Below are 26,234 nucleotides of genomic sequence, written 5' to 3'. Positions count from 1 at the left end.
TTGAATTTCACTAAGAAGCTAGTGAAAATAAAGATGTAAACTTTTCCCACACGAGTTCACAGAATCCCTGAAATCTAACCACAGACTGTGGATTCCAGGTTAAGAATCCCTTATCTTACAACCCCTTCACTTTACAGATGAAGCAAAGTGGTAAAGAATCTTGCCCAGGATCTCATCGCTATTAAGTAACAAAGTAGGAATTTGGACCCATTTCTCCTCATTTCAAATCTAATGATGCAGGTGGATCCCAGACTTGTTTAGTAGTTCTAGTTCTGGTTCCATGGTCTCTAGACCATATTGGTCAGTGTTCAGTTTAAGGCCAACCTAGTTACTATTTAAGGTTGAGCTACTTAATTACCTTGTGACCAAAACCCATGGCTGGTGAGCCCAGGCTGCTAAGCTATTTGGTTTATAACACTTAAAGGAATCTGATATGTCTAGATTTATATATACCTCCTTGTCTTGGACAGCTTATGGCCTTAGAGATTGCAGGTTGGAGGTGTTGAGAATGGCAAACATCAGAAATCAAAGCAAGAAGAAACTAAGGGGACTAATTTTGGTGGCTACAAGTTTATTTTTCTTCCCTAGAGTAAAGAATGATGATTCCATGAGACATTTCCTCTGTCCTTTGTTTTCTCCCTTTTATTATTGGTATCATTAAAAGTGCATTCATCCAGCAGAGCTGTCAGTGTTACATTTATGTTGTGCCTACCAGCAGTTTTGAAGTAAATCTCTTTCTTTAGGGCATTAGCTGATCAATAGAAACATCACCAAGGGGCATTATTTTATCACCTATCTCTGCATTAAACAATTTTCTCATGGCATTTTTGGGATTTGGGGTGTGTTTTTTGAAGCCAGAGATGGGTCTTGTTGGGATTGGTAAGCAGTGGAGGAGAACAAGGCCTATAGCAGATGAATTTCTCCTTCAGCAGGCCCCTCTTCCCCTAGTCCAGACAGAGGAAGAGATAGTGTACAAAATACATAAGCTTCTCATATGGCACATTTCTCTGAATAGAGTCATGACGCTCTTACACCCCAAGGCTTGGGACCTTAAAAACCTCTTGGACAACTCTCTGTCCTTTTCCTCAGCTACCTCAGTGCCTCCTCAACTACCAAGAGAAAATCAGAGGAGCACAATTCTAATGCTAAATTCTTGACTTTGCAAAACCCACACAGCTGATTTACGAGTCTTTCTCTCAGAATTTTACATGAAGAGATACAATTTCTGGCACTGCTAGTCTGGGAATCTGTTTAATATGACTGTGCATATTTGTTAGAAGGTTTTTTTTTAATTTGGGGGTAAGGATAAAATTATTAAAGAAAAAGAAAAGGCAAAAAAAGTGGCTCAATGAAGCATCTTTTTAAAAACTGCACAGAAGGGAAGGCAAAAGGGATTATGTGCAAACAGGACAGCTTTGAAATTTATTATATACTTAAGAAGAGAAGCCAAGCTATATATAATAGAGATGCACTGTTTCATGCATAGTCTTCTTTTTATGTTCTATAATGCCTATGGAAATGTTCATTTTATTTGATGTTTCTTAAATTTAGAATGAAAAAAATTGAATTAAAAAAAGCAATATTGTTGCCTTTTATTCAAGTTGTTCCCATTTTCTAGAAAGCTTTGCTGCTTTCTCTCTACCTTCTTTCCAGATCTTTTCCAGTCTTCAGGCCTCTGGTTCAAGTCCAATTTCATAAAATTTTCTTTGGAAACTACATTGATCTTTCCTTTCTCTGAATCCCTAAATGACTTCATCTGCACCATTTAGCATTTATTATACATTCTCATGGTTGGCTCTAGATTTTCATGAGAACATCTTTTATAATTAGATTATAAGTTCTAAGAAGGGAAGATTGATATTATCTACTAAAAATTCTGAGAGAACATAAGCTCAAGAACAAGGTCTGTTTTATTTTTATCTTTTGTCTCTAGCATTTACAAAGTCCCTAGCATATAGTTGATATTTAATAATTTTTTTTTTGCTTGATTGAATTCCAACCTAGCATAATACTGGATGTACAGGTACTTCATAAATGCTTTTCTTGTTCAGTTGTTTCAGTCATGTCCAACTTTTCATAGGTTTTCTTGGCAAAGATATTGAAAAGGTTTGCCACTTTCTTCTCTAGCTCATTTTACATATAAGGAAACTAAGGAAACTGAGGCAAACAGGGTTAAGTAACTTGTCCATGGTCACACAGCTAAGTATCTGAGAGTGGGTTCAAAATCAGGAAAATAAGTCTTCCTGACTCCAGGCTGGGCATACTATATACAAGTCCCAGGGGATTTTTTCTTAGGGAGTTCATTCATGGTTTGTTCAATTTCTTTTTTCTGATATTAGATTATTTAGACATTCCATTTCCTCTTTTGTTAATCTGATCAATTTGTATTTTTGTAAATATTCATCCATTTCACTTGGATTGTCAACTTTATTGGCATATAATTAGGCAAAATAGCTCCTAATGATTGCTTTACTTTCCTCTTCATTGGTGATGAATTCACCCTTTTAATCTTTAATACTGATTATTTGATTTTCTTTTCTTTTTTAAATCAAATTAACCAACACTGTCTATTTTGTTTTTTCATAAAACCAACTCCTAGTCTTATTTATTATTCAATGGTTCTTTTGCTTTCAATTTTATTAATTTCTCCTTTAATGTTTAGGATTTTTAATTTAGTCTTTAAATGAGGATTTGTAATTTGTTCTTTTTCTAGTTTTTTTTTCAGTTGCATGCCCAATTGATTGATCTGCATTTTCTCTATTTTATTGACATAAGCATTTAGAGATATAAATTTCCCCCTAAGTACTACTTTGGCTATATCCCATAAATTTTGTTATGTTGCCACCTCATTGTCATTCTCATTAACAAAATAATTAATTGTTTCTATAATTTGTTCTTTGACCCATCCTTTTTTTTTAGTATTGGATTATTTAGACTCCAATTAACTTTTTGATTTATCTTTCCATGGAGCTTTATTGATTATAATTTTTATTGTGTTATGATCAGAAAGGGATGCATTGATTATTTCTGCTTTTCTGCATTTGGTTGTGAAGTTTTTGTGCCTGAATATGTGGTCAATTTTTGTGTAAGAGCCACGTACTCCTGAAAAGAAGGTATATTCCGTTCTATTGCCATTCAGTTCTCTACAGAGCTCTATTAGAGCTAACTTTTCCAAGATCTTATTTACTTCCTTTACTTCTTTCTTGTTTATTTTTTGGTTTGATTTATCTGGATTAGAAAGGGGGAAGTTGAGTTCTTTCCCCATTAGTACAATTTTACTGTCTATTTCTTCCCGAAGTTCATTTCATTTTTCTTTAAAAAATTTAGAGGCTTTACCATTTGGTGCATTCTGTTTAGTTTTGATATTACTTCATTGTTTATAGTACTTTTTAGCAAGATGTAATTTCTTTCTTTTTCTCTTTTAATTAGATCTTTTCCTTTAGCTTTGTCTGAGATCATGATTGCTACTCTTGCTTTTTTAAATTTAGATGATGAACAGTAAATTCTGATCCAGCCCCTTATGTTTAATCTATGTGCAATCCTGCCTCAAATGTGTTTCTTGTAAACAGCATATAGCAGGATTCTTGTTTTTAATCCACTCTGCTATCTGCTTCTGTTTTATGGTTGAGTTTCCCATTCACATTCACATTTATAATTACCAACTGTGTATTTCCTTCCATCTTATTTTCCCCTTTTGATCCTGCTCTTTTCTTTTCACTCTATTCCCTCCTCACCTATGTTTTGCTTTTTATCTACCTCCATTTCCCCTCTCTCCTATTACCACCCCCTTCCCTTGTCTTATTCATCTCCTATTTCTCTATAGAATGAATAAGGTTGTTATTCCCTCTCTGAGCCTGTTACAAGAGTAAAGTTTAAGCATTGCCCATCACCCCCATCATCCTTTCCTCCATTGTAATAATTTTTCATGACTCTTTAGGTGAGATAAGTTACCCCATTCCCTCTCTCCTTTCTCTTTTCTATCAATACAATCCTCTTTTCCACCTTCTAATTTTTTTGCATATCAAGTCATCCTAATCAGCTTACTTCCCTACCCTTTTTCTCTATATACTCTTAATTGCTCTACTACTAATAAAAATTTTTAAGATTTACAAATATCCTCTTTCCAAGTAGAAAACATACAATTAGACCTTATTGAGTCCCTTAAAATTTCTCTTTCTTACTTATCTTTTTTAGACTTCTCTTGGGTTTTGTGTTTGAACTTCAAATTTTCTGTTTAGGTCTGATATTTTCATTAGGAATGTTTGTAAATCTTCTATTTTATTGAATGACCACTTTTCCCAATAATATTCAGTTTTGCTGGACAAGTGATTCTGGGTTATAAACCTAAATCTTTCACTTTCCAGAATACCATATTCCATGTCTTCTGATCCTTTGATGTGGAGCCTATTATGTCCTATGTAATCCTGATTGTAGCTCCATGTTTTTGAATTATTTCTTCCTGGCTGCTTGCAATATTTTCTCCTTGCCTTAGGGAGCTTTTGAATTTAACTAGTATATTCTTGGGAGTTGTCATTTGGGGATTTCTTTCTGGAAGTGATCTATGGATTCTTTCAATTTCTATTTTACTCTCTTGTTCATGAATATCAGGGAAGTTTAAAAAAATGAAATTTTAAAAAAATTTTTAAACATTTATTAATATTCATTTTTAACATGGTTACATGATTCATACTCCTACTTTCCCCTTCACCCCCCGCTTTCCCCCCACCCATGGCCAATGCATATTTCCACTGGTTTTAACATGTGTCCTTGATCAAGACCTATTTCCAAATTGTTGTTAGTTGCATTGGTGTGGTAGTTTCGATTCTACATCCCCAATCATGTTCTCCTCAGCCCATGCATTCAAGCGTTTGTTTTTCTTATATGTTTCCTCTCCTGCAGTCCTTCCTCTGAAATGTGGGTAGGGTTCATTACCATAAATCCCTCAGAGCTGTCCTGTGTCATTGCATTGCTGCTAGTACAGAAGTCCATTGCATTCGATTTTACCATAGTATATCAGTCTCTGTGAACAGTGTCCTTCTGGCTCTGCTCCTTTCTCTCTGCATCAGTTCCTGGAGGTCTTTCCAGTTCACCTGGAACTCCTCTAGTTTATTATTCCTTTTAGCACAATAGTATTCCATCACCAGCATATACCACAATTTTTTCAGCCATTCCCCAATTGAAGGATATACCCTCCTTTTCCAGTTCTTTGCCACCACAAAAAGTGCAGCTATAAATATTTTCATACAAGTCTGTTTCTTTATAATCTCTTTGGGGTACAAACCCAACAGTGGTAAGGCTGGATCAAAGGGCAGGCATTCTTTTATAGCCCTTTGAGCATAGTTCCAAATTGCCAGCCAGAATGGTTGGATAAGTTCACAACTCCACCAGCAATGCATCAATGTCCCAATTTTGCCACATCCCTTCCAGCATTCATTACTCTCCCCTTCTTTCATTTTAGCCAATCTTCTAGGTGTGAGGTGATACCTCAGAGTTGTTTTGATTTGCATTTCTCTAATTATTAGAGATTTAGAACACTTTCTCATGTGCTTATTGATACTTTTGATTTCTTTACCTGAAAATTGCCTATTCATGTCTCTTGCCCATTTATCAATTGGGGAATGGCTTGATTTTTTATACAATTCCTTTAACTCCTTGTATATTTGAGTAATTAGACCCCTGTCAGAGTTTTTCGTTATAAAGATTTTTTTCCCAATTTGTTGTTTCCCTTCTGATTTTGACTACATTGTTTTTGTTTGTACAAAAGCTTTTTAGCTTAATATAATCAAAACCATTTAATTTACATTTTGTAATTTTCTCTAACTCTTGCTTGGTTTTAAAATCTTTCCTTTCCCAGAGATCTGACAAGTAAACTACTCTATGTTCACTTAACTTATTTATAGTTTCCCTCTTTATATTCAAGTCATTCACCCATTCTGAATTTATCTTGGTGTAGGGTGTGAGATGCTGATCTAAACCTAATCTCTCCCATATTGTTTTCCAAATTTCCCAGCAGTTTTTGTCAAATAGTGGATTCATGTCCCAAAAGTTGGCCTCTTTGGGTTTATCATACACTGTCTTGCTGATGTCATTAACCCCAAGTCTATTCCACTGATCCTCCCTTCTAACTCTTAGCCAGTACCATATTGATTTAATGACTGCTGCTTTAGAGTATAGTTTAATATCTGGTACTGCTAGGCCCCCTTCCTTCACATTTTTTTTCATTATTTCCCTTGATATTCTTGATCTTTTGTTATTCCAAATGAAATTTGTTATAGTTTTTCCTAATTCAGTAAAGAAGTTTTTTGATAGTTTGATAGGTATGGAGCTAAATAGATAAATTAATTTGGGTAGAATGGTAATTTTTATTATGTTAGCTCATCCTACCCATGAACAATTAATGGCTTTCCAATTGGTGAGATCCAGTTTTATTTGTTTGGAAAGTGTTTTGTAGTTGTTTTCATATAATTGCTGTGTTTGTTTTGGTAGATAGATTCCCAAGTATTTTATATTGTCTAGGGTGATTTTAAATAGTGTTTCTCTTTCTACCTCTTGCTGCTCTGATGTGTTGGAAATGTATAGAAATGCTTATGATTTACGTGCATTTATTTTGTATCCTGCAACTTTGCTAAAGTTGTTGATTATTTCTACCAGCCTCTTAGTTGATTCTCTAGGATTTTTTAAGTATACCATCACATCATCTGCAAAGAGTGATAGCTTAGTCTCCTCCTTGCCTATTTTGATACCTTCAATTTCTTTTTCTTCTCTAATTGCTACTGCTAGTGTTTCTAGTACTATGTTGAATAGTAGAGGTGATAATGGGCATCCTTGTTTCATTCCTGATCTTATTGGGAAGGCTTCTAATTTATCCCCATTGCATATAATGCTTGTTGATGGTTTTAGGTATATACTGTTTATTATTTTTAGGAAAGGTCCTTCTATTCCTATACTTTTCAGTGTTTTCAATAGGAATGCTGTATTTTGTCAAAGGCTTTTTCAGCATCTATTGAGATAATCATGTGATTTTTGGTTGTTAGACTGTTGATATGGTAAATTATGTGGATGGTTTTCCTAATGTTGAACCATCCTTGCATTCCTGGTATAAATCCCACCTGATCATGGTGGATGATCTTCTTAATTACTTGCTGGAGTCTCTTTGCTAGTATTCTATTTAAGATTTTTGCATCTATGTTCATTAGGGAGATTGGTCTATAGTTTTCTTTCTCTGTTTTTGGTCTACCAGGCTTTGGAATCAGTACCATATTTGTGTCATAAAAGGAATTTGGTAGGACTCCTTCTTTGCTTATCATATCAAATAAATTGTATAGTATTGGGATTAGTTGCTCTTTGAATGTCTGATAAAATTCACTTGTGAATCCATCAGGTCCTGGTGATTTTTTCTTAGGGAGTTCTTTGATGGCTTGTTCAATTTCTTTTTCTGATATGGGATTATTTAGGTATTCTATTTCTTCTGCTGTTAATCTAGGCAATTTATGTTTTTGTAAATATTCATCCATATCTCCTAAATTATTGTATTTGTTGCCATATAATTGGGTGAAATAGTTTTTAATGATTGCCTTAATTTCTCCTTCATTAGAGGTGAGGTTTCCCTTTTCATCTTTGATACTGTCAATTTGGTTTTCTTCTTTCCTTTTTTTTATTAGATTGACCAGGACTTTGTCTATTTTATCTGTTTTTTCAAATTACCAGCTTCTAGTCTTATTTATTAATTCAATAGTTCTTTTACTTTCAATTTTATTAATTTCTCCCTTAATTTTTAGTATTTCTAATTTAGTTTTCATCTGGGGATTTTTAATTTGCTCGCTTTCTAATTTTTTGAGTTGCACGCCCAATTCATTAATCTCTGCCCTCCTTAATTTGTTAATATATGCAATCAAGGATATAAATTTCCCCCTGAGTACTGCCTTAGCTGCATCCCACAGAGTTTGGTAGGATGTCTCATCACTGTTATTCTCTTCAATGAAATTGTTGATTGTTTCTATGATTTCTTCTTTTACTAATTGGTTTTGGAGAATCATATTGTTTAATTTCCAATTGGTTTTTGATTTGCATGTCCAGGTACCGTTACTAATTATTATTTTTATTGCATTATGATCTGAGAAGGTTATATTTATTATATCTGCTCTTTTGCATTTGTTTGCAATGTTTCTATGCCCTATTACATGGTCAGTCTTTGTGAATGTACCATGTGCAGCTAAAAAGAAGGTGTATTCCTTTTTGTCCCTATTTATTTTTCTCCACATATCAATTAAATCTAATTTTTCTAGGACTTCATTCACCTCTCTTACCTCTTTCTTATTTATTTGTTGGTTTGATTTATCTAGATCTGAAAGAGGAATATTTAGATCTCCCACTAGTATGGTTTTACTATATTTTTCTTTCTTGAGCTCTGCCAGTTTCTCCTTTACGAATTTGGATGCTATGCCATTTGGTGCATACATATTGAGCACTGTTATTTCCTCATTGTCTATCCTGCCTTTTATCAGGATGTAATGACCTTCCCTGTCTTTTTTAATCATATCTATTTTTATTTTGGCTTTGTCAGAAATCATAATAGCCACTCCTGCCTTCTTTTTCTCATTTGATGCCCAAAAGTTTTTGCTCAAGCCCTTAACCTTAAACTTGTGTATGTCTACCCACCTCATATGTGTTTCTTGTAGACAACATATGGTAGGATTTTGGTTTCTGATCCACTCTGCTATTTGCTTCCATTTTATGAGCGAGTTCATCCCATTCACATTCAGAGTTACAATTATCAGTTGTGCATTCACTGACATTTTTGTATCCTCCCCTGGACCCACTCCTTCTTCTTCCACTATTTTCTTTTAAACCAGTGGTTTGCTTTGAGCCGGTATCCCTTATCCCCTCCCTTGATTAACTTCCATTTCTACCCTCTCCCTTGTTATTCCCCTCTTTTTATTTTTAAAGGCCTAATGAATTCCCTCCTCCTTCTTCTCCCCTCCCTTTTTTGACCTCCCCACTCCCCTGCTCCCTTTGGTTTATCCCTTCTGACTTTCTCAGTAGGGTTAGATAGAGTTTTTTATCCCAATGGATAATATAGCTACTCTTCCCTCTCCGGGTTGATTACACTGAGAGTAAGGTTTGAATATTACCTCTTAATGCCCTCTTCCTCTCCTTCTTATAATAGTATTTATCCCCTCCCCTTCCCATGCCCTCTTTGTGTTTAATAGAACATCCTATTTTTCTTATTCACTCAAATTTCTCTTGGTGTCCCGTACTATTCCCCCCCTCTTTCCCACCCCCCATGTCATCTTAGACCATTTAGTATTCTGTCCTCTCCCTATGAGTTATTCTTCTGATTGCTATAATAGTGAATATTATAATAGTGAATAGAGTTCACTACAGAGAATTATACATAGCATTTCTCCACATAGGAATACAGATAATTAGATCTTATTGAAGCCCTTAAAGAGTTAAATTTAAAAAATTATGAGTTTTCTTTCTTTCCCCTCTGTTTCTTATTTACCTTTTCATGTCTCTCTTGATTTTTGTGGTTGGATATCAAACTTTCCATTTAGTCCTGGTCTTTTCTGTGCAAATACTTGGAAATCTTCAATTTTGTTGAATGCCCATACTTTCCCCTGGAAGTATATAGTCAGTTTCGATGGGTAGTTGATCCGTGGCTGAAGGCTCAGCTCTCTTGCCTTTCTGAATATCGTATTCCAAGCCTTGCGGTCTTTTAGCATGGAGGCTGCCAGATCCTGTGTGATCCTGATTGGTGCTCCTTGATATTTGAATTGTCTCTTTCTGGCTTCTTGTAAGATTTTTTTCTTTTACTTGAAAGCTCTTGAATTTGGCTATTATATTCTTGGGTGTTCTCCTTTCTGGGTCTAGTGTAGAGGGTGATCTATGGATCCTTTCAATGTCTATATTGCCCTCTTGTTGTAGAACTTCAGGGGAATTTTGCTGAATAATTTCTTTTTGTATGGAGTTGAAGTTTCTATTAATTTCTGCTTTTTCTGGAAGACCAATGATTCTCAAATTGTCTCTTCTAGACCAGTTTTCTTGGTCTGTCACTTTCTCATTGAGATATTTCATGTTTCCTTCTATTTTATCAGTCTTTTGACTTTGTTTTATTTGTTCTTGTTGTCTTGAGAGATCATTAGCTTCTAATTGCTCAGTTCTCGCCTTTAGGGACTGGTTTTCAGCTATAATCTTTTGGTTTTCGGCTATGATCTTTTGGTTTTCCTTTTCAATCTGGTCATTTCTGGTGTTCAATTTGCTTATCAGTTCATTTGATTTCTGAGCCTCACTTTCCAATTGCAAAATTCTGCCTTTTAAACTGTTATTTTCTTGCCAGATCTCTTCCATCTTTCTCAACATCTCAGATTTGAACTCTTCCATAGCTTGTGACCAGTTTTCATTGTTTTGGGAAGGTGTGGATATGATTACTTGTTTGTCCTCCTCTGTTGTCTGGATTTTCTCTGTGTAAAAGTTGTCAAGTGTTCCAGAGTTCTTCTTGATAATCTTTCTCTTCTGGGCTTCCCGATTTTGGCTTGCCATTGTTGTTAGCCCAGCACCTTCTGCGCTCTATCCTCACACTCAGGGTCTGTCTGCGCTGTCTAGGCTCCTGAGGTCTCAGGTCCTGTTATTCTCGGGGTCAAGCCTCCTGGTTGTCCCTGGTCTGCCCCTCTTCCCGGGGCTGCTTCAACAGTCTCAGGGCTGCTTCCACTGCTGTGCTCCTGTCTGCACAGGGTCCCCACTCGCGGTCCAAGCCTGCGCTCGAGATCCTTGTCCACGCCTAGGGCACTGCCTTCACCCGCGCAGGCACTCAGGAAAGTCCGTGCGTGTTCTTTAGCCTCTTGGGGTCCTAAGTCTTGCTGCTCTCAGGAACAAGCCCTGGAGCTGCCAGTGACTTAGTGGGTGCCCCACACCTGCTTTAACTCTTGTGCGCAGGCCTCTGAGCTGTACATGGTGTGGGGGGTGGGGGAGGGGCTTCTTCCTCTCGTGTTTTAGTGAGAGTTGTTTCACCCCTTTATAGCGTGGAAATGCCCCGATTCAACGTACCTTCAATGCTGTGCCCTGTTGTGGGGTCCCTTCGTTCGTCTGGATTTGTTTTTATGTCCCCTTGAGGAGTCCTATATGCTTTGGTTAGGAGAGATCAAGCTGTTGCTCCTTACTCTGCCGCCATCTTAACCGGAATCAGTCAAAAAATGAATTTTTTGCATTTTGATGTCCAGGATTTTTTTTTTTTATCTTGGCTTTCAAGTACAGTGTCCCCTCACCTATCACAGAAGTTATGTTCTAGAGACCCCCGCTATAGATGAAAATCCATGAAGTAGCAGTGTTATATTTATTTTATTATTTACATATATTTTAAGGTTTTATAAACCTTTTCCATCCTCTTATTAACCTTTCCCACACTTTTATAAACACTGAGCCAATTAATGCCCAGGATACAGAACACAATACTGTGGTTTTGTCACCTTTCATTCTATCAGCCAATACAGAAACACCTGCTTTGTGCTCAGCCATGTACAATCTCACGTTGGCAAACTTGTGCAAGTAGTAGTGGTGTACTTCATTTCCATTGTGTACAATACAGTATTCATACACAAAATCCCGCGATATAGCAAAAACTCCATGATACAGAATAAATTTTTAAACACTTAACTTCTGTGTATTGGCTCCTAGGTGGAAGAGTGGTAAGGGTGGGCAATGGGGGTCAAGTGACTTGCCCAGGGTCACACAGCTGGGAAATGTCTGAGGCCAGATTTGAACCTAGGACCTCCCGTCTCTACGCCTGACTCTCAATCCACTGAGCTACCCAGTTGCCCCCTAGATATATATTTTAAAAAAACCTGTGATACAGTGAAGCCATGATAAATTGAACTGCAATATAGTGAGGGACAACTGTAGTCCAATAATTCTTAAATTGTCCCTCCTGGATCTATTTTCCAGGTCAATTGTCTTTTCAATGAGCTATTTCATATTTTTTTTCTGTTTTTTCATTCTTTTAATTTTGTTTTATTGTTTTTTTATATCATGAAGTCATTAGCTTTTAGTTGCCCAATTCTAATTTTTAAGAAATGATTTTCTTCTGTCAGTTTTTGAGCCTTCTCTTTCACTTGGCCCATTACTTCTTGCATTGCTTTCATTTCTCTTCCCCATTTTTCCTCTGCCTCTCTTAATTGATTTTTAAAATCCTTTTTGAACTCTTCCAGAATTTGAGTCCAATTCACATATTTCTTTGGGGCTATGAGTGTACTTGCTTTGTTTTCACTGCTGCCTTCTAAGCCTATGCCTTGCTCTTTATCTCCATAAAGATTTCCTATGGTTAAGTGGGTTTTTTGTTTTGTTTTTCTTGTTTACTCATTTTCCCAGCCTTTTTCTTGACTTTTGCTTTTATTTTAAAGGTAAATTCTGTTCTCTGGTAGGATAGGGCACTCTCTTAAATATCAGTTTTTCCTTTTCGTGCTATTCTTAGCCTTATTTCTGGATCTCTGCAAGTTTAAGTTCTTCCAAGATGGTATGATGTTCTGTGGAGCTCTGAAAACCACTTCCCACTGCTGATTATGTCACCTCCTGAGACTGTTGTGAAATAAATGTAGATGTTGTAGATGGAGAGGGAAGTAAACCTAAACTGGATACTACCACTGGTAAATGTGTGACAACAGTGATAGCCCAGATAGGTGGCTAGGCAAGATCAACTGAGGCTTGCCCTAACTAGATGATATGACACTTCCTCCTTTATAACAGTGCCCAGGCAGGATCCTTCAGGACAGTGGATGGTATCCCTTCAGGTCCCACCTGGGGTTGATTGATAGTGTATGATGGGCTCTATTAGCTTGGTAATGGTTTGTCTCTAACTGGGTATCTCCCTTCCCAGAGAAGCTATAAATAACCACTTCAGGAAGGTACTTAAAAGGCTTTGACTATATTTAGCAAAGATGGGGTAATGGGACTGGATAGAGGAATTAGGAAACCCTATCTACTTGGAAGATGATAAACCCTAAGATCTGCAGGCAGGTATTGATTCAGGATGGTTAGCTCCTCTGGCCACAGCCAAACCAGAGTAGGCAAACTGCTGCTCGATGTTTCAGCTTCTTCTTCTTTGCTCGATAATATGCCTAACCAGTCTTCAGGATATCCACCCCTTTCCATCCACTTCTTCTTCTCCTGCCCACTTCCCAGATCCCTCCTGGGCCCTGGGAAACCTAGATAGCTATAGGTGATTGATTTCCTAATATCTAGGGGCAATAGAATCAGAAGATGATGATCTGGGTACAGGTTGATGATGTTATCAGGAACAAGACAGGGGGATCTTGCAAGGTTGAACCCAGCAAGTCTCAGTCCCAAAAGACCAGGATCCACAGATCTCAGGTCTCAGGGAAGGAAAGGAACCCTCAGCCAGGGCTGCCAGGATGTTTTATAACCCCCCTGGGCCAACTGCCCTCTCCCCTGTCTTCACGGCCCTCTGAGAACATTCCGATATCCAATGGATCCACCTGTCAATCAACAGTGTGGATCCCTGGCTCCCAGAGATTCAATATAACAGACACAGATAATGGCTCAAATTCTAGCCTTAGGCTTTGGTGTAGGCTTTTGGTCTCACTCTGGGCTTGATCAGGTCAGCCACACAGCACACAGCAGACTGCCCTGTCCTGGGGCTCTCCCTTGAGCTATGGCAAGGGCCAGCCAGGCTCCCACAAGCCAGTACCCTGGGGACTTCCCCTGCCAGGGATCAAGGACCCAGGTGTAGGTCTATAGACTGCTCCAAACTGGAATTCAGGTCCTTATCACAAGTCGGGACTGGGATTCCTGGCCTTGCTCTGGGCCCACACAGATCAGGCTGAGCAGCATAGAGTGCCCTGGGCTGGAATTTCAGACCTCACCTCAGGTTTACTTGGAACTTTACTGGGTTGTACTGCTCTTGTCTTAGGCAGGGTCTCAGGGTCTGGATGTTGGCTTGGGCTCAGGTTCAGAACCTGGAACTGTAGATGTGAGATCAGGGCTTGCTGTTGGTTTCCTCCTTACTCCTTGTTGTAGCCTCCTGCTGGTTGTGCTCCCCTCTCATCCCTGTGTCCCAGATGCTCTATACTTATGTTTCTCTTTATGAAGTTGTTCTCTTCATAAATGATGCTTCACTCTGTCTTCTTGTTGATTCTTTCACTCTTGTATTCATTTTGTGATATTATTTTAAATTGGTTGGAGAGAATTCTCATGGTGGTTTTAAGCATCCCTGCTTCTACTCCACTATCTTGGCTCCATTTTCCAAGTGCTCTTGCATGATATTAATTAGTTTTCATTTGATTCTGAATCATTTATTTAGATTTACCTTACTGAATAGAATTTTTATTGTGTTGGTCTACAAAGGATGTTTGATATTTCTGTCTCTTCTTTTTTTAAAAAATGTGTTTGTTACAGTAAAATTCCCACGTGTCTCCCAATCTTCCTCCACTCCCTGCACTAGAGAAGGTATCATTTAACTAAAAGACATATGTATATATAAAATTATGCCTTGCTTGTTTCTGTTTATCAGGTCTTTCTTTGGAGGTGGACATACATGAATCATTATTCAAATAATATTTCTATTGCTGTATATGATTTCTTGGTTCTGCTTGTTTCACTCTTCCTATTTCATGTAGGTCTTTCCATGTTTTTCTAAAATTAATCTGTTCATCATTTCTTACAGCACAATAGTATTCCTTCACAATCATGTGCCACAACTTGTTTAGGTATTCCCTAATTGATGAACATCCCCTCAATTTCTAGTTCTTTGTCACCATAAAAAGAGCTACTAGAAATATTTTAGAATATACAGGGTCTTTTCCTTTTTCCCTGATCACCTTAGGAAATATACCTATTGTGCTATTGCTGGATCAAAAGGTATACACAGTTTTGTAATTCTTTGGGCATAATTCTAGATTGTTCTCCAAAATAGCTGGATCAGTTCACAGTACCACCAACAGTGTATAGTGTCTCCATTTTTCCTTATTCCTTCCAACATTTTCCATTTTGCCTTTTTGTCGTTTTAGCCAATCTAATGGGTGTTAGATATCTCAGAGTTGTTTTCATTTACATTTCTCTAATCAATAATGATCTATAGCATTTTTCATATAGTTATAGATAACTAATTTCTTCATCTTAAAAACTGTTTGTTTATACCCTTTGACCACTGAATGGCTTGTATTCTTATAAATTTGACAAAGTTCTCTATATATTTTAAATATGAGACCTCTATCTGATAAGCTGCAGATAGAATTCCCTCCCCCTCAATTTTCTGCTTTCCTTCTAATCCTGGTTACATTCATTTTATTTATACAAAACCCTTTCAATTTACTGTATTCAAAATTACCATTTTTCCTCATTTTTATAGCTTCTTTTATTCATGAAATTTTTAATGCTTTGGTGTGTTATCAGTCTTTCTGAAATGTGACATACAAAGTTGAAAAATTGGATATATTTCTTAAAGTCTCCATTTAGTAATCATCAATGGTATATCATGTTAAATTTTCTATATATTACATACTATATTATGCATAGATACATTCATACATATTCTTTATCTTTGTATATGTTATGTTTCTTCACATAATATATATTCTGTTCAGATCTTTAACTTTTCTTGTTTATATTTTTATTAGATTTTTCTAAGTCTAAAAGAGGCATATTGACATCCTCCATACACACATAATTGTTGACTTATGATCTATGTCATATCATTCAATAAAAAATTTAAGAACTTGGTGACTATTCTATTTGGTACATATATGTTTAATATAAATATTTTTCATTATCTATGGTGCTGTAAATACTTTGCAAGAAGCCATTTTGGATTACCATAATTGCTAGTTGCTGGGTTGGAACACAGAATGCAGAGAGAGCATTTGAGCTGGCATGAGACCAAAAATCAGTTGAGATGTGCCTATAAAAGGAAGAAAACTTAGAACATCAGGATCTCAATTTTGAGATACTGGTGGGAGGAGAGGGTCATCTCAGGATTGTCTCTTAGCTAGGTTACTGCTATCTGTTAGGATTAGGTACCTAAATTGCATTAAGGTTATTCTGTGTGTATCAGCATCCAGCTTTTAGAGTTTATTACCCTGGAAGTCAGTATATAATCCAATTACTAATAAAGGGGAACCAATCCCTCCCTCATTAGTCAGTGGTAGTAGGTGGAGTCAAGTGAACAACTTATTCCTGTTAGCTGATTCACTATAAATCACAAACAGCTGCAGGGTCATTGAAGCAGACTTCTAAGTAAACTCACTCATTTTGCAATTCATATAGGAGGTTTCACCAATACCTCCTGTTGTTCCACATATCTACCATTTAAGACCTGGGGTTTTATTTATTCATAACAGTGCTCCTATGCATAATATAATTTCTCTGCTCATTCTCTCTTGATTATATCTATTTTTCTGCCTCATTTGAGATCACAAGTATCATCTTGCTTTTTTGGATTCTGTGGAGGCATGATAAATTCTACTTCAAGCTTCCATTTATATGACTCTTTATATTTTAGTTGTTTTTATTATAAATAGCAAATTGTTGGGTTTTGCTTTTTAACCCACTCTGACACCCTCCTCTCTTTTAGAGGTGAGTTTACTCCATTCACATTTATAGTTTATGATTGTTGTTTGTTCTCTCCCCCATAAATCCTATTAAAACATTTCTTCTGTCCTCCCCTTAACCTTTTCCCATAGTAGTATAGATTTAGAGTTAGAAAGAGTCTTAGGGGTCATTTATTCCAACCCTTTCATTTTATAGATGTAGAATTGAGGCCCAAAGAGATTAAGTGACTTATTTAATTGTATCACAGGCTCTAACTGGTAAAGCCTATATTGAAACTCAAATCCTTGTTTCCAAATCTAGCAATCTTTCTACTGCCCACATGCTGCTTCTTTAAATGGAGAAAAGGATGGGGGAGAGGGAGGAAGAGGATGAAATTAATGCTAAGCATCTATAGTTTATATTGTTTAAACCAACTTGAACCAAGTCATTGCCTCTTATCCTTTTTCTTTCCTAATTAACCCTCTGTAGCTGTAGTTTGTTTTGCTATCTTCCTGATCCTACTCTATCTCCCAACTTATCTCCTTCCTCTTCCTTGATCAACCCAATCTCTCACTTTAGTATATTATTTATCTCTATAGTCTTTCTATTGTCTGTTTGTTTTCAAAATCTTTCTCTCATCTGGTAGAGATTAGCATGAGATTTATGCAGCTCCTCTCTCTCCCCACTCTGTACTTCTAAAATTGAGTAATGATCTCCTGTAACACCCCAAAACAAGAAATAATACATTTTAACATTCCCCTCTCTTCTCCTTTCCTAGAGTATTTCTTTAACTAGGTATGTTTTCTTATCACTTTGTCTTTTCACTGATCCTTAGAACTAGTGGAATTCCAGAAGGACAATAGTTTCTTCTTTTCCTTTGAGGATTTAAGTTTCTCTGTTCCTCTACCTGTCAAATAACATCTGAGGTCCCTTCCAGCTCTATAACTGTAATTCTGCAATTCTAAGTAGGAGAACCCAGACTTGAATCCAGTGCCTCAATCTCTGAATCCTACTCTTTCTGCAATGGATCCTATTAACCCTACTGATCCTCAGTTGCTTCTAGGACTCAGACTTCTTGTGCCAGATAGCTCTGCATTTTTGGCACACACAGGGACTGTCATGTCACTAGAATCAAGCAATTTGGCTTTCCTTTAGCATTACTTTTTTGGGGGGGATTCATGGCAACGATGAGTTTGGGCATGTGGCAACTTTTCTATCCTACACAGTTGTAGTTATTTAGAGCCAAGAACATTGAGTGTTTGAATACAGCCCTTCTAAAAGGGGCTTATAACTGAATGTAAAGTAATATCTCACATGTGTAAAAGATATCTTTCTAGCTGAGAACTGAAAACCAGAAAAGAAGCGGGGGGGGAAAAGCCTTTGAGCAGCACAAACAGATTTTACAAAGTCCATGTACTAAGGACAGTGTATTCAAACTTTATTGACATTTTACTTTAGACAAGATAATTAACAAGCTATAAAAGTGCTTTACAGTTGAATCTGCCAGAAAATGAAGAGACAGAAAGACTTGAACTAGTGGAAAGACAAAAGAACTCAAACTAGTAGTCTAGGGTATTTAGCAAAAGGACAAATAGTCTTAGACACATACATTGATAGCATGGTGCAAAAGTTGGAATTCACAGGTGCTTCAACATGGCTTAGGGTTCTTGATTCAATTCAGTTAAATGGTTATTAACCCTATGTGCAAGGCTATGCCAATAGAAGACAAACTCTGGCTGGTCCTACCAATCTGCAAAGGCTTCAGTTGTGTGCCTCATGATGGATTATATATTTTAGTCTGAGGAACCAGCCTAATTCAATATGAAGGGCTCATCATTTTGTTCTTTTTTTTCAGCCAAAACAACTCCTGAAAACCTTTTTTGTTTATGAGGGGGCTGCAAAGTATGTGGGTGTTTGTGAGTCTGTGTGTGTGATGGTGGAGAGAAGAAATAAAAGATCTTTTAAGTCATAAATTGACTCTGAGTTGTCCAGGAAAGGTTAAAAATTGTATTTAATGCCTTCATTTATTTATTTTAATTTCTTCAGTTTAAAAAGATAGGGGAAATGTGTGAAACATCCAGAAAGCTCTTGATACAGACTAGAACAGTGGTCTGAATCCAATGAATTGGGGGAAGGATAAATGTAAATTCCTAACTTTAATTTTAAAAAATTAACATGAAAAGTACATGTAGGGGAAAATGAAGCTAGACTGAAGTCCTTGGAAGGCAAGGGGAGGATTTAGTGCATTGCTATATCAACATCAGGCGACCATATGACAAGATGGTAAAAAAGAACTGTAATAGCTGTGGTGTCCAGAATGAAGAAATCAACAGAATCCATGTACTCTGATTTGATCAGACTACATCAGCACTATACTATTCAATTTTAGGAGGGTGGCCAAGAAATAATGTCATAAAGGATAAGTTGAAAAACTTGGGGATGTTTAATCCAGAGTAAAAATGTCTTGGAAGAGACAGTAATAGCTATCTTATATCCTTTAGAATCATAGATCTGAAGTTAGAAGGAACCACAAAGACCATTTAATCCTACTCATCATTAATAAGTTCCCCTCTGAAGTTCTGAAGGATTTTTTTAGTATGTGGTCTTCCTGATCATTTGCATTATTTTCCTTTGACCTGGGAGATATATACATGGCAATCACATTTCTTATTATGTCATATATGAGGTTTCTTTCTTGTAATAACTTGCAGATTCTGTATACTTTCACTACACTTTACCTTCTGGTTCCAATATTATGGAGTGATTTCATAATTTCTTGAAATATAATATTCAGAATTTTAAATTATTTTTTTGAGAAACCAAATGATTCTTAACTTATCTCTGGTCTTTTCCCAGTTTTTGATAATGTTTTTTCTAGTTTTCTGTCTTTTATCTTTGCTTTAGTATTTCTTGATTTTGTTATTTAATGTTTAAGTTCTGTCCTCCTCTATTCTAATGGTTCTATCTATTCCTTTTTTCAAGATGCCCAACATATTGTTAAAATTTTCTAGAAGCTTTTATTTTCAGTTGTCTGTTCAACTCCTTGTCTCTTCCTTCAATTTTTAATGAGGTCTTCTTATCTACTTTGGAGCTCTCACAATCATTCTATAGTCTTCAGAAATTCCAGTTTTAGTTCATGAAGAATTTTTTTTCTTTTGCAGGTTTGTCTTAGAATTTATTTATCCTATAGCATTTCTTCATGTCATTAGGAGTTGTCCTTTGCTTGGTTATTTCCGCAGTCTTTCTGCTGGTTTTCCCACCACAATATCCACGATGACTTACCCTTCCTCTTGTTGAATCATTGCCAAGGATGTTTTTAGGGTAACTGGTAAAGGACTTTTATGATTATTTACCTTATCTGCAGTTGTTTAAAACCTTTTTTTTAAAGGTTAAGTAGATTTTGTCACATGGGGAGCAGACAAAACCACCACCTATGATAGACTTTAAGGTAGCAGTGAAGGTCACTTCCACCGACAGTCAGCATCAAACTTTCTTTAATTCAGTAGCATGGAAACTAGAATGAGGTTGGGAGTGTAGTAGCCTATGTTCTTTGTTGACAAAAATAAAACAACTTCCTGTAGACATTACCTTAAGGGGGTCTCCTTTTGATGGTTGTTTTACTTTTAAAGTATTTCTTACTTTTTTGAAGGTAGAGGTAAAGAACTATCATCAAGGGATATTTATTCTATTGAATTATTCATCATCATTAAGTAATACTAAGCACAAAGGCACCGTATAAGAAAAATAATAGATTATGCCCTTCAGACCAGGAAGATGTACTGGTACATTATAATTGTATTGCTTTTCAAAGAGCTACATTTCAGGAAAAGCCTGGGTTAAAAATATGTATTTATATTCAATTCATTAGGGAGGCATTAAACTTTAGAGGCCACTAACAAAGTTCAGTGCTATAGCAGCTTATGGTACACTAATATTTAGAGCTGGAAAGGACTTTGGATTACCCCAACAACAACAGCTAGCAGGTATATGTAGCACCTTAAAGTTTCCATAGTGGTGTACATATGTTATCTCATTTGATCCATATAACAACTTTATGGGGAGAAGTACAATTATTACCTTTATTTCACAGATGAAGAAACTCAAGCCAAGAGAGGTTAAATGACTTGCCTAGGATCATGCAATTAGCTGGTGTCTGAAGTGGTATTTGAATCCCAGTCTTCCCAACTCCAAGTCCAGTGCCCTTACCCACCACACACCATATAGTTGCCTCCTTAGAGATCATCTAAAGCCCTTCATTTTTACAAGTGAGGAAACTGAGGCCCAGGGAAGTGATTTGGTCAAGATAGTACAACTGACAAGTAGAAGAAAAGGGATTTCAACCAGGTCCTCAGGTCTAGTGCTCTCTCTATTCACCAAAGAGCATGCATGTTAGGAATTGAAATGGCTATTGAATTTCTTGAAATACTTAAGTTATTATTATTTTTAAAATTTATAACTCTTACTTTCCATCTTAGAATCAATATCATGTATTGGTTCCAAGACAGAAGAGTGGTAAGGGCTAGGTAATCTGTGTTAAGTGACTTGCCCAGGGCCACACTGCTAGGAAGTATCTGACACCATATTGGAACCCAGGATTTCCTGACTCGAGACCCGGCTAAGTCATTTTCAGGAGTAATTCATTAACAAATAGATTTTGACTGAAAAAAGACCTTATGTCTGCAATAGAAATGCTATTGTGTTAGGGTTGAATTCTTAACCTTTTCGCCAATTTTACCTTCTCGCTTAGCTCTCATTAAAAGATACCTCAGATTATCTTAATGGTGTATTAAATTTTTTTTAACCATTTCTTTCTCCCTAGTAAACTTGAAAATTAGTATTATATTGCTCACCCAGGCACAGATGTTTAATAATTGTTAACTTGCAAAATAGCTTCCTACAAGATAGAATTGGATCACCTTTAAGATATAATACCTGGCTGAGAAACTTCCATTCCCACCCATCTTACTTCTGTTTCTGATGACATTTCAGGGAGTTAGACTGTGCGATGTTACGCCGCCTGGAGAAGAGGATTCTGGTGGATCTCCCTACCAATGAGGCGAGACAAGCCATGATCCGCCATTGGCTGCCTGCTGTGAGCAACAATGGCGGCATAGAGCTCCATGCTGAACTGGAGTATGGTCTGCTGGGCCAGGTGACAGACAGCTCCCCCCGCCTCAGCCTCACACAGCGAGCTCATATCTCCATGCCACCGAGTCCCCTCTCAGTACTTGAGCTTAAAGGAATAATTCTGGCCCCTCCAGGGTTTTAAGTGAACAAGGTTGTCTTGACCAGGATCTTAACCTGGCAACATTGCCAGTCGAAGCATGTAGAAGCGTGGGGAAAAGATTAAAATAGAAGCCGTGTTGCCATCTCTGAGGGATTCTTGTACTACGTGGAAGGCTGAATGAGATGATTCCTTCCAGTTCTAGGAATTTAAATCAAAGAAAAGATGATCTTGTTTAGCTGTGGGAGGGCAGGGAAAAGGGGATCAGGAATCGCTTTCATGTTTGATTCCCTTTTAGTTGTGGGTACAAGGAAAATGTCTGATCCAGTCTTGTAGGTGCACTCCCAGCACCATGTGGGGACCCACTAAAGGTGGGGATATCCCAGATTATTTGAAAAGGGAAATTCTGGAGATGACAGGTTCTCCCTCTCTAGTATTTTTCTTGGTCATCTCATCAGCTCCCATGAGTTCAATGATCATCTTTATGCAGATGATTCTCAGATCTATTTGTCTAGCCCTAACCTCTCTCTCGACCTCTAGGCTTGTTTTTTATAACTTTCCATTTGATATATTGAATGGAATGTTCCATAGAAATCTTATCAACATGTCCATATTGAAGTCATTATTTTTGCCCCCATACCCCAAACTCTTTCTTTTTCCTAACTTAGCTATTACTGGTAGAGAGCCCCACTATTGTTCCAGCCACCTAGGCTCACAGCCCAGATATCCTCTTCAGCTCCTTACTCCCTCCCCTTCCATACCCAATCAGCAGCCAAGTCCTTTTTTTTTTTTTAAACTCTTACCTTCCATCTTGGAGTCAATACTGTGTATTGGCTCCAAGGCAGAAGAGTGGTAAGGGTGGGCAATGGGGGTCAAGTGACTTGCCCAGGGTCACACAGCTAGGAAGTGTCTGAGGCCAGATTTGAACCTAGGACCTCCCGTCTCTAGGCCTGGCTCTCAATACACTGAGCTACCCAGATGCCCCCTAGCCAAGTCCTTTTGTTTCTTCTCACCTCCAACACTGCCACCCCACTGGTCAGGACCTCATCACTTCAAGCCTGAACTATTGCAGTAGCCTGCTGGTGGGTCTCCCGGCCACACTCCAGTCTATCATACTCCATGAAGCTGTTGAAGTGGTGTTCCCTGAGCACAACTCTGATTATGGCACCCTTCCATTCATTCAACTGCAGTGGCTCCCTATTACCTCCAAGATCAAATATAAAATCCTCTGTTTGACTCTTAAAGCCATTTATAACCTGGCCCTTCCTCCATTTCTGGGTTTCTTATACTTTGCTCCCTATATGTTCTAATGACACTGACCACTGGATTCTTCCTCACACATATCCCCCCATCTCCAGACTCCGCATTTTTACTGCTTTTTACATTTTTTACCTTTCCTTTTCTCTACTTCTTCAGCCTCTGTGGCTTCCTTTAAGCCTCAGCGATAGTACATCTTCTACAAGATGCCTTTTCTAGTCCTTCTTAATTTTAGGGCCTCCACTCAGATTATCTCTAATTTATCCTGTAAATATTTCTTTTGTATAGTTGCTTCATGTTGCCTCTCCCATTAGACTTTGAGTACCTGTTTTTTTTGTTTTGTTTTGTTTTTTTGCCTTTCCCTATGTTCCCTACACTTAGCACCGTGCCTGGCACATAGTAGGTGCTAAATAAATATTTATATATTGACTGACTGAAGGAGATCCTCCTTGCAAAGTTTTCTTTGGGGGCCTGAGATTGAAATAGAATTTAACATTTATGTAATACTCATGTATGAGGTGCTACATTGGGGACAAGCAATGAAATAAGATGGTCCTTGGCCTCAAAGAAATTTCGATGATACCAATATGTAAAAAACTATAATAAAAAGTTAGCAAATGATTAAGTGCATAGGAGAGAGTGGAACTGAGTGGTCTTAGAGAGCCAAGGAAGGAATTTAATTTCTCCAGCTAGATGCACAAGGGAAGGTGTCCTGGGCTGGACCATGAGGAAGGATTTCAACAACAGAGATGGGACAGAGAGGCTTCCAAGTTTGGAAAGTACCAGTGATAAGTGTTAACTTGTGCAGTAATTCCTGTCAAGCAGAGTTTTATGCAGAAGAAGACATCTTAGTAGCTACAGGAGATTAAATTTAGGAGCCCCACATTTTTCTAAGTTTTACAGGCAACTCATCCCACTTTTTTTTTTTTTTACCATTGTGACATCTTTATTGACAAAAAGGTGAGACAAAATTGAGATATTAGGAAATTGTTTAATGCTCTAGTGTGGCCACTTATCAGACTACGACATTCATTATTCTCTTGCAAATCTTTATAAATTCCTTAGAAGTATCAGATGGAGAGAGCTCTCTAAAAAAACAGAGGAACATACATAACAGAGAGCATCTAGGAAAATGGACTTATTTGGCTGGTAAACTAATGATCTGTTCTTGCTCCAGGAGACCGAGGGCTACTCTGGCTCAGACATCAAACTAGTCTGCAAAGAAGCAGCCATGCGACCTGTGCGAAAAATCTTTAATGCACTTGAAAACCTCCAAACAGGTAGATGAGAAGCTTGATGAAGACAATAATGAATTGTATTTGTGTTTCACAGTCCAATACCCACCAGCAGGGGGAGCCTGTCCCCTGTCCCTGGCCTTCTCTTGCAACCTGGCGTTGGTGGGCAGGCCCAGGGGCTCTCTGCTTCTTGAATGTTTTTTTAGTGGCTTGTTTGGGATCATTTTTGCTTCCAAATGATAAGTACCTAAAGGCCTAGAGTTCTGTTTCTTCTGCAAATTCCATTTTACATCGAGCAGTCCATTTAAGTCACTTTATAAATATTACATGCCATTTTGATAAAGCTACATTTAGGTCACCTTTGGGTCGGGATTTCAGAGGCTAGACTCAATCCCACATTAAGAATTTCCTTTCCTACTCTATTGAGTCTTTGCCTTGCTGCATTAACCATTAAGCGTGCTACATTATGTATGCATCACATTGATAGAAGGCCTATTAGCATTTCGACAGCATTGATCAACATCAGGTCGATTATTGTTGTTCTGTTTTTATCTAGAGAACAGCAATTTACATGCCATCCGGCTGGACACCGTGACTACCGCAGACTTTCTGGATGTGATGACCCACACCAAACCTTCTGTAAAGAATTTGATTGAGAAATATTCAGCCTGGCAAAGCAACTATGAATCCCTCTGAATTTATCCTCTGGCCCCTTCCCCACTATCTCCAGGAGACACTGCAAGACTTGAGGATCTATCACTACCGGTTTTATAAGTGGGCACATCGACTAACTATAGAAGTGAAAAGAATTCATTTATTTGTTGGAAAAGGTCTTATTTCAGAAAACTGAAGTTTATTGTATTTTTGTAGGAAATCTGAGATGCCTTTTACATTTTATATGATAAATAACAAGATATGATGATATTCAGGTATATGTGTATAAGATTGTTTATCTTCTGCAATACAATGGAGACGTTCTTTCAGTTTCTTTGCATAAAACTTTAATGAACAAATTTCTCACTTTAGTTTTCAAGTGTGATCCAGTATCTTTCTTTTGAGGGGAGAAGACCCAAATTAAAAAGCCCATGTTGGTACCACATGCGACAGGGGATGAGGAAGATTCTGCTAAAAGCAGCATCTGAGAACTCACCTGGCAATTGATATTTTAGTGAGTAGAAAGAAAATGAACACTAAAGGAGTTAATCAGCCAACATTTATTAAATGCTTAAAATGTGCCAGGCTCCTGCTAAGCTTTGGGGTTAAAAATGAAGGCAAAAACACTGTGTCTGGCCCCCAAAACTCACTTTCGTTAATGGGGAAGACAACACGTAAATAATTATATATATATATATATATAACTATATATAAAACTATAGATATGCATATACACATATGACATATAGACAGAGTTCAGAAAGACTGGGTAGAGGAAGGGATTAGAGGGTGGAGTAGGGAGGGAAGCAGGGAAGGAATTATTGCAGAAAATGGTACTTGAAAGAAGCTGGTGAAGCAAAGAGAAAAGCATGAAAGATACAGCCACAGCAGAGGCATTGGTCGGGGGCCGGGGCACTGTGTCTAAGGACTGGCAAGAAGACCGGTGTAGCTGGGCTGCAGAATGGGCAGAGAGGAGCGAAATGTAAGAAGACTGTAAACATAGGAAGGGGCCAGTGTTCAGAGGCTTTCCATGTGGAAAAAATGGATTTTATATTATCCCAGTGGGTAATAGGAAATCACTGGAGTTTATTGAGGGGAATGGTAAGATCTGTTTTAGGAAAATCACAGCTTTCCATTCCAACTCCATTCTCTACTAAGCGGTCAAGAAGGAAGACTTGAGGCAGGGAGAAAATTTAGAAAAATTATTGCAGATAATTTTTGTCCTGGTTTCACATTGACCTCGATACTTTCTGGCTGTGTGATCCTGGGCAGATAATTTAACCCCTATTGCCTAGCCCTACTGTACTTCTGCCTTGGAATCAATACTT

The 26,234-nt window shown here is 37.5% G+C and overlaps 1 protein-coding gene across 2 annotated transcripts in view; it reads left to right on the top strand.

The window, feature by feature from the left end:
* The window catches only part of KATNAL2 (katanin catalytic subunit A1 like 2), a 74,524-nt gene extending 49,576 nt beyond the window's left edge, over positions 1–24,948 (top strand). For both annotated transcript variants that reach the window (XM_044657828.1, XM_044657826.1), the window contains exons 12-14: positions 21,526–21,688; positions 24,195–24,297; positions 24,809–24,948. In XM_044657828.1, the coding sequence (XP_044513763.1) occupies positions 21,526–21,688; positions 24,195–24,297; positions 24,809–24,948 (406 nt within the window). The remainder of the gene's footprint in view (positions 1–21,525; positions 21,689–24,194; positions 24,298–24,808) is intronic.
* Positions 24,949–26,234: the final 1,286 nt, after the last annotated feature.

Source organism: Gracilinanus agilis, chromosome 1 (assembly GCF_016433145.1).
Source record: "Gracilinanus agilis isolate LMUSP501 chromosome 1, AgileGrace, whole genome shotgun sequence".
NCBI lineage: Eukaryota > Metazoa > Chordata > Mammalia > Didelphimorphia > Didelphidae > Gracilinanus > Gracilinanus agilis.
The sequence above is the reverse complement of the archived record's forward strand: the minus strand, read 5'-3'. Positions and strand labels throughout refer to the sequence as shown.